The following is a 15,819-nucleotide window of genomic DNA, read 5'->3' as shown; positions in this document are numbered from 1 at the left end:
TTGGTGACTTGCCCATGAACTCAAATGGATAAGGCAACGATGTAATTTACTTGGGACATCATCCGGTCGTAGATAATCCAGAACTCTGAGTACTGTTTATTATTATGGCCTGATTTGATATATGACTCTCTTGTAAGATGGCTTCGCACTATTAGATGTCTTTACATTAATGAATCAAAATGTTATACTTTCCTAATACCAAAACAAATATTAAAATAAAATTATATAAATCAATAAGAATAAGATTGCTCAACCTAAACCTAGCAAAAATAATTCCTTGCAAGGAGAAAAACTGGAAATTATGAACGTAAACCTGAACTAGTGAATCAGGTAATTATGAGTAAATCAGCATCCATCAGTGTTTCCTCACACAACTTACACTAATCTAGGCATGTCATTTATATTTGAAAAACATACAAACTTATGCACATGTGATGTTATAGCTCAGAAACTAACTGTAATACTCTAAAAACCATTAAGTAGGAAACTGAAATTCTTACAATAAGAATTAATCATCAACGATGGATTCAAATAAACAGGCTTACATATTTCCATTAACTGCAACAATTGAGAAGAATGAATAATTCCAATTGCAATGGATCAAAATTTTTAACATCCAGCTAATAAGTGCATTAAGTCAATTGAACATGTTGGCCTTGTTCAAGCCTTTGTGGCCAACTTGCTCAGAGCTGGATTTATCCTCTCCTCTGGGATACCTTTCTGATGCTCACCACCTGCAAGTGTGAAGTAGTCGTAGAAGTCCAATATTTCCATGGATATGTTCTTGACCTGCAAATCCCCGCGTAGGTAGAATAGTTTCAACTTGTAACCAGACTCATACAGGAAATATCAAGCATTTGGATGAGGGTCCTAAGATAGCAAGGCTTACAGCATTCATGTCGACACGAAGCTCCTCAAACCATGCAGTTGTCTCTTTATCTTTGAGCACACTACCGATGTATATGCAGGCCAGTGCAATCATATATGGAGGGTATATAAGAATAAGATCCATCTTATAGGTGTCATTTACAAGGCCCCTGCATGTAATGGACATCTATCAGCACAGAATTGATTCCCCTTTATCATCTAGACAGCATGATCACATAATTTAACTACAGTCTAGTAAAATAATAATTAGAGAATACCTTGGGGCCCAAAATTTCATTTCAATCCGAAAACCTATTTGCTCTTGGAACTCCCAGTAAATATGTTGGACATTACCATAAATTTACCCGACATGGAGTTTTCAAATTCTTCTGATGGATAACATTTCAGAGGGGGGTTTCCTTTTGTTTCTAGCAAAAATGGACATATTATTATCTGAGCAATACACCTGAATTTAGTAGGTTCAGGCTTATATTCAACTAGTGTCTCTTTCACTAGTGTTGCTTTGGTTTATTGCCCAATTTTCCTAGTAGCCAGTAAACAACTTAATGAAGGTTGAACTAAGAAGCAGACCTAATGTCACCCTCTTATGCCATCTTACAATATAACTGCAGTACAAAGAAACACTCGCCAGGAAAGAATCACCTAAATCCCATTATCATGAAATATTACTCTGCTAGATCTTTGGCAAATTAAGACTGGGAAAAAGGTCCATAAACAAAGAGAAAACCTTCAGGACGTATAAGAAACTACATCAAATGCTTTCAAAACAAAATCAGATTAAATGCTTACCAAGCAACTTGTGTCAAATCTGTTATGCCAGCATCCTGCAATAACCTGATAAAAGAAAAAAAATTTAAGTCAGTCTCCACACATTTTTTTTTAAAGTGGAATAGTTGTACAAGTATGCTTGTCACAGAAAAAATACCATTTTTCACACCACCATTTCAGGAGGATAAATTTTACAATGTTATAGAATTTACATTTTTTTAATTATTAAGGACCTAAAGATCTAATTAAGGTTTATATAATTTTAATATCCTTAAGAATAGGCCCCTGTTGAAACTGTTCTCTGTGTTATAACAGAAATAAGGGCAGTTATTTGCTTATTTCACTTCAAGACAGTTTATTTGGAATAAATATGTTGGCTCATGCCTGTTATTAACTGTTGTAACAGAAATAATAAATAATAATGGAAAATTGGGTCTTATTTTCTTCAATCAATATTCATTGAATAAAAATATTATTTTAGTTGGCATGAAGCCTTTGGCCCCATCCTGCATGCTTCCCAATGAAAATCAACAATGATCCTTCCAGAATAAAAATCCGCATCGTTGATCAAGATCTACACTATCTAAATTGGGTAGAAATCAAATATCATTTATTTTGAGTGTCCCTTGCCTATGCATGAAGTTGGAACAAAATGAGCACTAGCAAAACAGCCAGCAGGCAAAACCACATTGTAGATCATATTTTGTTAGATGATCTTGATCTAGACATCTTAAAACATACTAAGGCCAAATATAGTGGATCTGGATGCTTCTAGATTATAAATCGAATAAAGCTGCTAAAACAACTTTTCTATTCGCTGATCAGTTCACCAGTCATATATGGCAGTTCGAGATTGGTGTGATACATGAGAGGTAGATGTGTGTCAGGTGGTTCAGCATTCCTTGAACACATCATTAGGGCTTGATTGGAAGCAGTCATCATTATCATTTTTCTAGATAAATTTAAGCACAGTATCAAGTTAATACTGTGTCATTCTGCATATATTTGTTTTGTAGGTAAAAACCTCAAAAATACATATTTTACTCTAGCCAATCTGGAAAATGCAAATTATTATCAATGATGTGGATTCTTCATTTTGATATTGATTTTCATTTGGAAGTATTCCAGGCTAAATGCTCTTAAAAGCATTCTAGCTTTAACATACATATACATATATAACCTTTGGAATGTGGAATGCATGTAAGAGGAACACAATTAATTTTACCACTTGAAGCAAGCTCCTTTTGCATGGATTATGGGCCCACAAAAATTATTAGTGAAATATAAAATATAATAAGGAAAGACAGAGAGTTCGAACATGAGAGAGGCACATGTTTGAGATAGAAGGGAAGAAATATAGATTGATCTCTCTCTCTCTCTCTCTCTCTCTCTCTCTCTATCTCTATCTTTCTAAAGCGCTAGTCTTGGCTTGCTAAGCTTGTTAAAGATAAAGGAAAACAAGAAACCCTAGTTCAAAGAGGGCTGAGAGCATGTACAGGAGAGGCATGTCTAAACCGATAGGAGTTGTAAATCCAAGGCCATCCTAGTGTTCACAGCCTTATTTCTCTCCCAAGCAAGCCATTCCCGCATTCATGGCCTCTCTCTCCCTCTTGCTCCCTCGCTCTCTCACAAAGAATTAATGACCCTGAATGGGAGAAGCCCATGGAAGTAATGAGAAAGAAGAGAGCCACTGTCATCCCTCATGCATGTGTCCGAGAGAGGGCGTTTGGGGTGCTATGTGGAAACGAGAGAGAGCAATGTTCAAAGCCGATAGATGTGAAAGGCTATGCCTTAAAGGGTCAGTGCACAAACCAGATAAGCCCTTAGTCCCTTCAAACCTCTAAGCCATTGGATTCAATGTAACAACTACTGTGTTATTTAACTTATAAATAATCTTAACTTTGAAATCAAATCTATGACAGACTCCATAGCTCTTCGCTAAGAATGCTTGTTAATAAACATTAGAGAATATTAAAATAGTCAAATAAATATTATATACATATAATTCCAATATATCAAGCTATACCAAACTGAAACCAAGCGAGATAAACCAAGCTTGAGCTTGGCTGATTTAAATTCGGAGCTCGAAAATCCAGCTCAAGCTAGGTCATTCACCAAATGAGCGAGCCGAGCTCAAGCTGAATGTCGAGCTGAACAAGAGCTAGCTTGCAAATAGCTCATGTGTTTTGATAGCCCTAGATATTGATACCTGTTCAACACTTATGACTGATACTTAAGTATTCTAAAAGGCAGCTCAGGGCACCAGCCTCCCGCCATTGCTGAGTCTAGAGACAGTTAAATGCAGCCTTACCCCCGCATGCAAAGAGGCTGTTTTTATGTTTTGAGCCTGTGCCCTCCAGGTCACAATGGAGTAACCCTACCATTGTGCCAAGGCTCACCCTCTCTAAAAGAATGCCCACCATGGATCTCGATCTACGACCACAGGTTAATAGCCTTGTGCTCCACTTCAGTTGAACCAGACAGGCTTGTTATGTTAAGTATTCTATTTTTCAAAATTAAGAGAAGTGCTCTAGATACACTCAAGATACTTCCCCAACACCTTTAACAATGAGGGAGTGAGCTTTTTCTTTCTTTCTTTGTTTAATGAATGCCAACCTTTTAATGATGAATGGTAATTTTTGAAATTTTGTGATGTTCATACCATAGTTTGGACCATGGATTGAGATTGATGGATTGAATCACAATTAAATTATGGGTTTGTGGAAGTTAACGCATCATATAACACATGAACTATGCTGTTTTGAGAGACCACTGTCCTTTATGTTTTTTTTTACATACACATATGTTCACTGTCATATTGTATCCATATCACATACTCTAGCATTCCATATTGTATCCACATATCCATATCCCACATGTCTATGCTTCATAGTCCTCAACTGATGTTACAAGAGTTGTGGCAGATAGCATGCTTGTAAAGGAGACAACAATTGATGCTGATATTAAAGTGACACATGATTGCTTGTTATATTGCCATGCTATCTTAGGACATCTGCAGCGAAGTTTGACCACCGGACACAGGATTTCATGGTTCCTTGGGATGCTTGAGTTTCCACTTCCTTCAGTTTTTTATATGAGAAAAACAAGAATATGAGATATCAAATCTCATCTTCACACTCATGACCACTGTCATTAGACAGTTCTGGTTGTAAAGAGATCAGGTTTAAGTCTTGATCATTCACATGCAAGCACAACTCCAACTAGGCCAATGCTGTCATATCAAGACTGTTTTGGATTTTTACTTATCTGATTGCTGTTCAGTGTTGAACCCAAGCTGTCAATATGACCAAGACATTAAACTATGCCTCTAACTTAATTCATTAACCAACCATTTGTGGAACTGACTCCCAGCAATATATGAATTTTCAGGAAAGTACCAAGCTTTTTTCAGAAAGAGGCCTAATTGAGGCTACCCTCACATTGCCCCTCATGCTAACCATCAATAATTCTGCTGATGTTACATGTGGAATATCTGATCCTTTTGCAACAAGTCAAATCACAAACCCCACATGTTTGTTTTCATATTATTTTTCTTAGATTTTTAAACCTTTAAAACATGTCCATAATGCCTTAGTTTAAACACCTCACCTTATACCTCTGCTATTTTAACATTACCAAGAGTATGAATCATACATGTAATGGACCCTAGGTCTATTATAACTATTAAATATAAAAAACCATATGTGTAAATTTTGTTGTATACATCATATTGCACTCGGATGTTGCCAGTCATTTTACTCCCCTTATAGCTATTGTGCTAGAGCCTTTAAGTCATTCATTAATGACTAGTTTGTTCTTTACATTTTGAGCTTTAGATCTTCTTTTCAGTTTCATCCGGTACAACAAAATGATTGAGATGATAGTCTCCAAAGTAGGCAACATGCGAAGTGCCATCTCTTCTTTTCTGTATAAGATGTATTGTGTCTCTAGATTAGAAAAAAATATATCTTCCCATGGTATTCTGTTGTATTGTTTGCAAAAGCTTTGCACAATAGTTGTCCAATAGTCTGTACAGGGCCCAAGTGTCATTGGTATGAATATAATATGTGATACTCAATACCAAAAGCTACATAAGGAAGATTCTTAAAATGATTTAACAGATATAGAATAGGTGCATCATGCAAAAGTAAAGATAACGACATTTGAATTCGCATAATACTAATTCAATTTAGGAAAGAGTACGGCTTATAATGATTGGGAAAAGAAAAACTTACTGAAGTAGTGGCCGATAAGGATGATAAACAACTAAATAATAGTCAAGGGCTTCTAGAAGCTTCATTTCCATTTCAAGAATGTCCTTGATTTCGAAGCGGTACTTTTCATCCGAACCTGTCATGTGTAACTCAAATGATGGTTCTAGCATATATATATTACATGCAGTGGCGGAACCAAGATTTTCCGAGAGGGGAATGATGGTAATAACTAATAGTTTGCAAATATATTTTCAAATCAGGTTGTTAAAATTTTAAAGAACTAAACTGGTCGCCTAAATCATCTATCCAGTGGAAATACCCTACAAATTTGTATATACCAACTTAGCATCGTAATAGAATTTAGCTTGTAGATCAGAAAGGTCCACCTACTAAATGAGTCTACTTAGGAGAAGAGAACGGTGGATAGCAAATAAATACTGCAACTAACAACTATAAGTTTGTTGAGACATTTTCAAAAAACCACATTTCTGTAAATTAAACCTATATAAGTTGCCTATTTAAAACATACTCGTAGATTATTGTCAAATAAGCTTTTAAAGCAATCCAAAAAAGTAGGAAACTTCACAAATAACAACTTAGATTCGGTCAGTTTCAAGACTTTGGAAAATTGCCTCCCATGTGCCCCCCTCCCTCCAATGACTACAAAATTAAAAAAAAAAAAGCTCCGCCACTGAATACATGTAAAGATCATGGTAGCCTCAAAAATAATAGGCATAGTAAAGATAAGTAGTTACACATTTTTTTAATGTAAAAGACAAGAAGTCTAGCCTGCACTGTGCTCTCTTCTGCCTTGGATGCAAGGTACAAGCATGTGGGAGCAACTAAACGTGGATCATATTCTGTCATGCTCCTCCTGCAATCAGAATGCTACTAGTAAATATAACTTGGAAATATTGTGTGACAAATGTAAATTGGAGAAGAACATGAAGAAAGATATCCTAAATTGTAAGACCTAGAGTTGGAGAAACAAGCTTTATAAGCACAAACAATTCATTAAGGAGACTGCAACAATATAGAGAACAACCCAGAAAAAAGAAGATAAGCATGGTATAGCAGACACAATTAGATGAAATAAAAAAGTGGCAAAATATATAATTACCCTTTAGTATTAATAACAAATTGGAACTGGTATCTAAGACATCAAAACTGAGCATAACAAGAGCTCAGAAACATTATGCAAGAAAATGTTCATTTAGTGGCAAAGTGGCAAAAGAAACATAGCTTAGGTCGTAATATCCACAATTAGAGAACCAAGACTTCTAAGAACAATTCATCAAGGAGAACAGAATAATGTAATGAACAATCTACTCAAGAGACACTACGTGACTATGTTGTATTACAAGTACTGTATTTTAAGCACTGTCAAGTGTCAATGAGAGTTTCGACATTAAATACTTGCAGTCACTTTGCCCTTTCTTTATTTAGAGAAAAAGAGTGAAGCAGTACACCAGCATAAATATTAAAACAAAACCTCATTTTTTAAAGTTTTTTAGACAAAAATGCAACAATTTTCATTTGAGGTTTCGACATTAAAATATCAGACAAGCTCCTTCCACTCTTGAAAAAAATAGTATGTCAGCCAAATCTCAGTAGCATAATACAACCGTATATTAAAGTAATTCCAACAAGAATACTGCATGAATAAAGCTAATTGAAGAATAAATTTAATGGCACCCACCAACCCCCTCCCTTACCAAGAGATCCCAACATACCTAGTATAGACGCGTCTAAGATAAGTAACTGCAGTAGCCATAACCCTGAAAAATCATAGATGAATTAAAATTGTTCTAAAGCTAAATCATTTGCAACAGTTGACAAGCACACATTAAAAAAAAAAAGAGGTGCTAAAATAATTTATATTTATGAGGTGAGTAATCCAAATGAAGCAACAAATTACATGGTCATATAACAGTTAATGCCATCAAATGGGTCTAAGTATGAAGAACCAATTTTTGAAATCTGGACTAGACACCAACTGGCTTTGGTGTCCAGGTCACAGACCAGCAGTTTAACTGCAGGTCAACCCACTAACCCAGGATATAAATAATTAAAATAAATAAATACATTAAAATAGTAGTAAGTTTAAGAAACTAAACAAAATATGGAGAAACATGAAAAATTTTATAACAATATTTCCATTACAGTGCTTTTTAATTATTTTCAAGGTTAATTGATGCAACTAAAATATTTCTACACTAAGTACACGTAATATTAACATTATCAAAAAAGCAATAACTTGAGAGCATGGTAACATTTGGCTAAAATAGAAAAACTAATTGGTCTTTTAATTTGTTGTCTAAACAACCACTTTACAAGGCATAGAATAGGAAAAAGATACACTAAGTACTTTGTAGCAACTATCAGTTGATGATTGAGTCTTGTTGGTGTTTTTCTGGGCTAAGGATATACATATATACATCATTTTGCATATGGATTGGGCAAAATCCAAAGTTGCCCAGATAATATTTCAGATTTACAGTTGGGATACATAACTGACCCAAACAAGTTATTAGCTTTTTTTTTTGGACCCAAACCCGATATACCAGGCAGGGTTCAAGTCAGGTTAGTGGGCTATTGGTCCCCATTTCCATCTCTACTCATTAGTCTTTGAATATGCTCATGGCCTACAGACATCATCAATAAACGTGATGCCCCTTTAAGTATTGTTATAACTGAACTTACTAACTGATTTGAATTGTACCATGCACATGCCATGCATTGTTCTGAAATTACTACTGAGAGAGCAAAACCAATGCATTGAAGATGACTGTGCAAGGATCAAAAATCAATCAACAATTTGAGCATTATAGAACAGAATTCTTGTTTAACTGTCTATATTTTATAAGATATAACAGCAATACAAGATCTAACCTTTGCCTCACTTTAACTTGCTGAGCCAACTTCAGAATATCTGAAATAATGGTTATGATCACAATCAGTAGGAACAAAAGAGAAGCAACTTATGAAGAAACAACAATATGAACTATATTATATATGATCACAAACTTTTTGCCTTTTGCGAAGAATAGATCATCAACTTTCAATGGAATCGATCCTTACATAAGTGTTCATCTCAAATAACCAACAAATCATGTAGCTTTGTAATTAAGTATTATGGTGCATTTACGAACAGGAAAAAGAAAAACTTGACATGGGGATAAGTCATAGAAGAAATTGTAGAAACAACTTTAGACCTGACTGGGGCACAACCAATAGGCCCCACACTATCACTTTGGACTCCTAGATGAATCTTCTTGTATTATCTAACCTACATAAAACCAAGTAGTAATCTTCAGGTGTGCCCTCAGATTTCCATCTAGATCCTATGCTTCCACTTGTCTCCTGCCAAGTACAGCCAACTCATCTAAATCAATACAAACCCCTTCTCCCATGAGAAAAATGGTAGATAATTTCACAGACACAAAATAAAAAGAAAATAAAAGATAGTAGACTGATAGAACTGATACTTTACCTACCATCTGAAAACCCAATTTATAGCATATTAAGATATGCCTAAAGAGCAAAGGAAACAGACAAACAAGTGCCGCATATTGAGAATACAGCTAAAAGATACAATGGAACCCACAACACAAGAAAAGCCTAGAAAATGAACTCAAAACTCATTAATTTTGAGAAACATATTCGTATCACTCTTTGCAGGCAAATCATAGGTGTAACCTATTTGACCCATTAAAGAATAAGGTGGGTTATCATTTGTTAGTGCCCTAATATTCCTTTTTATATGTTTTAATTTTTAACTGTTTTTCTGTTTCATGACTCCCATCTTTTCACATATGGGGGTGATATCTGACTCAGGTTATCATTCTTACAATCTCTCTGCATCCCTCAACCATCCTTAAAATTAAACTGGGTATCAACAACTCAGCTTCACAGATCATAACTTTAAACTTCCCTGGAGAAGTTGCACCCGTTATGACAGTGATCATAAATTCTCCAAGTACTTTAAGATACAAATTTGTAGAGGGTTCATTATCCTTCTTTGAAATCGTATCAACAGTAAACAGTTTTTGCTGGTATGTGCTCCAAATCTACGTTTTGTGTCATGACATACTTGAAGCATTCCAAGCAACCTAATTGTTTAATAAGCCAAGAAATAGTCCCCTAGACGCCATAATATAATGTGCCATGTATTATTTTTCGGAAATAAATAGTAACTGCCCAAGAGAGAAGTAATAACCTTTTATGACAAGGCCAATGAAATAGTAAGAGAAGAAATTCGAGGGGTGGTAATATGCTGAAAGCATGACAAGTTACAAGCAGCTGACGCTATCCATAATCCAGGATTAGGACTGTCGTAGAGAATGGTTCTTAGAAGGGAAGTTAGAGAGAAGGTGGGGTTGGCGTTGTGGATTGTTCTATGTTGACAGCTGAGAAGAACATGAGAGACTGCAATGCAATTCAGATTCTAACCACATTGTTATCTTCTATCTGATCTGATATAGGATGAGAAAAATTAGTTGAACATGGTTAAATGATAGTTTAAAGAGGAAGATGCAAAATGTTGCTGAAGGAAAGGAGTCCAGCAAGATCACTGAATTCACAGGAGTGCCTAGTTTCAAAAGCTATCTTAGTGACAGGATTGCAAGAGGAGGCAACCATGGTATCCGGAGCAGATTACACTGTTAGGGATTCTGTCCAGCGCTGGCGGAGCCTCCCCCCAAGAGCTGTCCCTGCAGTGAAGTGCACAAATTCTTATGGTTTCAGCTTCCTTAGTCCTTACATTTGCAAGTTGCATCATGTTTATCGCACCTTCCTCCATAGCTATTATAACCTTAATCTTAAACAAGAAGGCTGATTTAATCTATACAGGGTTGACCACAAGGAACATGGTATAATCCATCATTGAAGATATTTAAAAATGATTACGTACCTAATTTTTACTGTCCAAATAGAGGCCAACTCCCAACCTAGTGAACTATTTGATGAGTAGAAAAACTTACCTTCCTACCTACTCAGTTCAAGCCTATGCAAAAAGAGAGCAATCTAAAGGGTCCAGGTGACGAAAGAAAAAGACAAGGTTTTAACATGCACTAGCATTTGATCTTAAATTAATAACCAAAGAAAATCATGTCCATATGCTTCACCAAACAATGATGATTTGATCGCACGCATATAAATCTTACAAAAAAAACTATTACTGCAAAAACAAAACACTATAGTTAACACAAAACGGACATGTTACATAGACATGCCTGATTCATTTAACAACGGTATTAAGTAACTGTTTTATTAGTGTCTCTTGAACACAGGATGTTGTTCTAAATATGTTCCAGTAATCTAGTGACTCAAAGGTAGCAGAAGACTTTTAGGAGGCCTGAAATTCTTGGACTTGGCATGCAATATTCCAGGAACTATAACTGTTAACTCTATATTCAGAATAATCCAACAACTATTCTTACCTACAAAAGCATACTAAGTGTATGACACCGATAATTCATTTTGGCAGAACCATTCAAGTAAGAGAGGTCCAATTCAGAGGGCAGGGATGATCTTGTTAAAATCTTAAATGAACTCAAGAAGCAAGCAAGCGTATATGATGCACTATCTATTAGTCAACTTACAAACAAATATAAATGATTCCATGAACTGGTATCCAATGCATAGGACACCACACAAAAGGTGCATGTATTTACATATCCGATATACATAATCTATGTAGAGAACCTGAGACCACATAAAGAATGAAACAGTGCATGTAATTATAACAGGCTAAGCATGTAGCTGCTGCAACATGTACATAATGCACAAAGTAAACATCCTACCTCTCTTTAACATTATGAGAAATCACTTTCATATTATCCTCACATATAAGTTGAAGATCAGATTAGTCCTTGCTCCAATCAAATGAATCTTACTCTTTTAGATACACCCTAAATGGTCTCTGCATCTTTCTAAACTCTAATATCTGAGATATTCAGAGTCAGAAAAACTCATCTGTAAAGAATGGTAGAACTATTTACTTTAAGAGGAGAGACTGAAAGAAATTGATTAGGATGAAAGTGGCTTAGCTCTTAATGCAGTTTTAGAATTATTTTATAAAGAAATTACAATTAGCTGGTTGAAAAAGAGAATTATAGATTCAACAAATTCATTCTGCATCAAGACTTTGTTAGCGTTTCATGGCCCTGATCCCTAAAATGAAAGGTATGGCTTTGACCACACTAGATACATATACTAAGTAAATGGATGATAGGGGATTTCCGGTGCATATTAAATGGCATATTATAGCCAAACCATGATTGCTCTTTATTTTTCAAATTTCCTTTTTATTGGTCCAGCTATCTGTGACTCCCTCTGTAGGACATCAATATTCGAGAAGCAATTTATCTTTAACTAGGATGGTCAACATCAAGGATATGTCATCACTTCAAAAATTGATGTAGAAATTTGAAAGAATGCGAGGGAACACAAAAAACTATTTTCCTTGTTTAGAGAAAGCATACTATAAAGCTGTTAGATGCAATATTCTTAAACAGCACTGAAGGATCATGTTCCAAGGAGTATATTGAGATTAAAAAGGAATCATATAAGCGAACTGGGGCTTGCCTCAGTGTTCACACCCCACTGCTTGTCAACTAGAGGTTCTGGCTTCCATTCATAGGTGGTGCATCCCTAGAAATCTGAACTTGGATAATTGTAGGGCAGCAGGGTCTCCCTTCCCTTATCTCAAAAGGGGAAGTGTATAAAGAAGAAAGACAAAAATGCTTGTTGTAGTTTTAGCTTTTCACTTGCAAAGGAATAAAACGAGAATTGGCCTTAAAGTCGAACTCTTTAGACTTGTCATGGACTACCTAATACTTGATGTGCAGGACAAGGCACATGAGAAAAGTGAATAGCATAGTATAATTTGATGAGAAAAAATATGGCCCATTAATATATTCATAGAATAAAGAAAGGTTTTTTCTTTAAAGGAAAAGAACTTACCAGACCCAAAGAGGTCAGAAGGAATGAATTCTTAGAAAAGCAAGGCTCAAGTGGAGTGTAAAAATAAGTCTCATAACAAGAGTGACAGCAAGAGTGACACCTATCCTATCTTGAACCTGTAAAAGAATTCAAAAAACTACTCAAGCACATATAATAGAATAAGACTGGCCACAATGGCATGGGATGGTACTCTTCAGGGTGTCATGTTATTGGACCCTAAAAGTTTTCTTTCTCAGACAGGCCAAGAACATCATCCAATCTAAAATATCGGGTAATGAGGAGGGTCTAAAAACTCAAGATGGGTAATGTGAAGAAGATAAATTTATGTTAGAAATTATCTTCAAAATCATTTATTTACTCATCATTTTTCTTTGATTAGGAGTATATGGTATTTAAAAATTGTAAATCCTTGGGAAGGATAGTTTGGTTGCATATATAAAAGCAAATAATTGAGAAAATCATGAGAACTACAAAATTTTGTGAAGGGTAGTTTGGTTGCATATATTAAAGCAAATAATTGAGAAAATCATGAGAACTAAAAAATTTTGTGATTTGGCTATTCATGAATTGATGATCAGTTACATCTATCTATTTTTACAGATGATTGCAATTTGTCGGTACATACAAAATAATCCTCAAAAAGAATTCATTGTTTATTGCGCACTCTAATCTCTCTTTTTTACCACAGTTCTCCGAAATCCAAAAACAGGTAATTCCCTAAACCCATAACCTCCAGAAACCATCCAAATTCACAAGTCATGATAAACTGTTGATACAGCCAAGATATCCTAATTGAATAAAAAAAACTAAACCAAGTATAACAAATTTGAAGAAACCCATAAAATTAATCGACTTTGCAAGAAAGATGAAACCCATCCACCATCATATTGTTCATGAATCAGTAATTACACCAAAGCTAGAATCTTTAAACATCCCGTTAATCAAAACCCTGGAAATCAATAGAGTTTGCTAGGAAGATGATCGCATCCATCACCATCATATAGTTCATAAATCGGCAACGACACCAAAGTTGGATTCTTGAAGCATCCCATCGAATCAAAAAAACTAACAAAAGCCCTAGAAATTGAGATCAGGAAAATTGGTGCGCCACATGTTTCAACTTACAGAAGGTCATGTGGATCTTGATGAGCCTGAATTCCTCTTGGGTGAGACCCTTCTCTTTGTCAAGGGGATGAACGACGTCGACACCATCGGGATCGAGGAGCTGCTTGCTGCGAACGAATTCATGGAGACACGGGACATCAGAACGGGGGAAACGGGAGCAAAGAATCGTGGAAAGGATTACCAGTGGGAAAGAGGTCTTACTGGTGGGACGACGTCCAGAAGTTGGCGGCCATCTCTTCGGAGAAGAAGCAAAGGAGGAGGAGGAGAGACGCGATGGGAAATGGAGGAAAGAAGGGGATCCGACCTCTTTCCCTTTCTCCCCAATAAAAAACCGCTCGCAAAGTTCACCGAAGGTAGAGTGCCATGTTGCTTAAAAAAAAAATCTAAGGGGCCAAAAGTGAAATCCTAAAAAAATAATGATTACTAACATTTTTAATCTTTAACTTTTTTTTGTTTCTCAATTTAAAGAAAAATAGTTGATGATGCAACTCCAATTGTCCGAATTACCTTTGGTTCATGCATTTAATAATGCAATCAATTCCACATGGCTTAGTGTTTGATTTAAAAAAATTTACATCATTCGACTAACTATAGAAATATTTATGGGCCACCTTCAGTTAGATTTTGTATTATTTAGACTAGATTATCAAGTAAATCTTATTGGAAACTGGTTACAATGCATATAAACCAACTTGCACGTAAGGATTAACACGTATTAGAAGCTAATACATCTTTCTCATGAAGTTATTCAAAATTTATTTAATGTGTTACATTTTTTTACCTAGAGAAGTTTTGCTATAATTAATGCATCATTATGAATTTAGATTTTGGTATGGAAATTTTATAATGCATATAATTGTAGAGATCTCAGGTCAAGAAGTTTAGCATGGTTTAAATATCTCATAAAGATATACAAGTAATAAGATACATATGGGATCTGTAATTATTGGAAATTAAACCTGATGTTAGGATTGGGGAAATCACTAGCTCAGATTTGTCCAGTCTGCATCCCTTAAAAACTCCTATACCACCTGACATTTGGAGCCCAACCCTGCAAGCTTATTTCATCGTGGGCCTTTCCACATTAAGAAATTGAAGCCATTAAAAGCACTATTTTGGGCTCGCGCAGGGTTTATTTCTGTTGGTTGTACTCATGCTAGATTGACGTGAGCTACTAAATAAAAAATAAAAAAAAGGGGTCCATTTTGCTAATCCAACTCATCTGTGGCCTCAAGGGACTAGATGAGTAGACTAAGAAGTCCCATAAGTTTGCATAGGTATATATTTAGAAGCTTAATATATACATCAACTAAGTAGTATTATAGCTTATTTTACATTTGTACATCTTGCTTCGGTGACTTTGATAAGTTGAGCATGCTATAAGTTTGCATAGGTATATATCTAGAAGCTTAATATGTACATCAACTAAGTAGTATTATAGCTTATTTTACATTTGTACATCTTGCTTCAGTGACTTTGATAAGTTGAGCATGAGTCAAGCTTGATTAAAATTTGAAGCCTCAAGCAAGCTTGAATCAAACTTGAAATGAGCATGAATCAAGCTCGAAGCAAGCTTAACAAAAGTTTGAATTTATTTTAACTAGTTAAGTGCTATCAATCCATTTAATATAGGTTCGAGTTTCTATTCCAAAAAGAAGTGCTCAAATTAGGTTTGCTTAAAATTAGGCTTGATAAAAAAAAAGAAGAAAAAGATAAGCTTGGTCCCAAATTTTAGGCCTATAATTGATTTCAAATCAAGCTTGATCCAACTCTAGCTCTAGGTTGGTCTAGCTTGGCTAGATACACACCTAGGTAGACTTGCAATACTTACACCAGTTCTCAAGCAGAGCAGTGCATT

The 15,819-nt window shown here is 35.3% G+C and overlaps 1 protein-coding gene across 1 annotated transcript; it reads right to left on the bottom strand.

Moving 5' to 3' along the window:
- Positions 1-440: 440 nt before the first annotated feature.
- Positions 441-14,319, bottom strand: LOC120111879 (cyclin-C1-1-like). Its single transcript, XM_039129964.1, has 9 exons — positions 14,163-14,319; positions 13,962-14,068; positions 8,763-8,802; positions 7,604-7,648; positions 6,626-6,744; positions 5,892-6,006; positions 1,678-1,722; positions 890-1,037; positions 441-789 (listed from the first exon to the last, which is right to left on the bottom strand). Exons 1-9 carry the CDS (start codon positions 14,192-14,194, stop codon positions 661-663), a joined length of 780 nt encoding a protein of 259 aa, XP_038985892.1. The 5' UTR covers positions 14,195-14,319; the 3' UTR covers positions 441-660.
- Between the last annotated feature and the right edge of the window lie 1,500 nt (positions 14,320-15,819).

The sequence above is a fragment of the Phoenix dactylifera genome, chromosome 9 (assembly GCF_009389715.1).
Source record: "Phoenix dactylifera cultivar Barhee BC4 chromosome 9, palm_55x_up_171113_PBpolish2nd_filt_p, whole genome shotgun sequence".
In the NCBI taxonomy this organism is placed as follows: Eukaryota; Viridiplantae; Streptophyta; class Magnoliopsida; order Arecales; family Arecaceae; genus Phoenix; species Phoenix dactylifera.
This window is presented reverse-complemented; position numbering and strand designations above follow the sequence as displayed.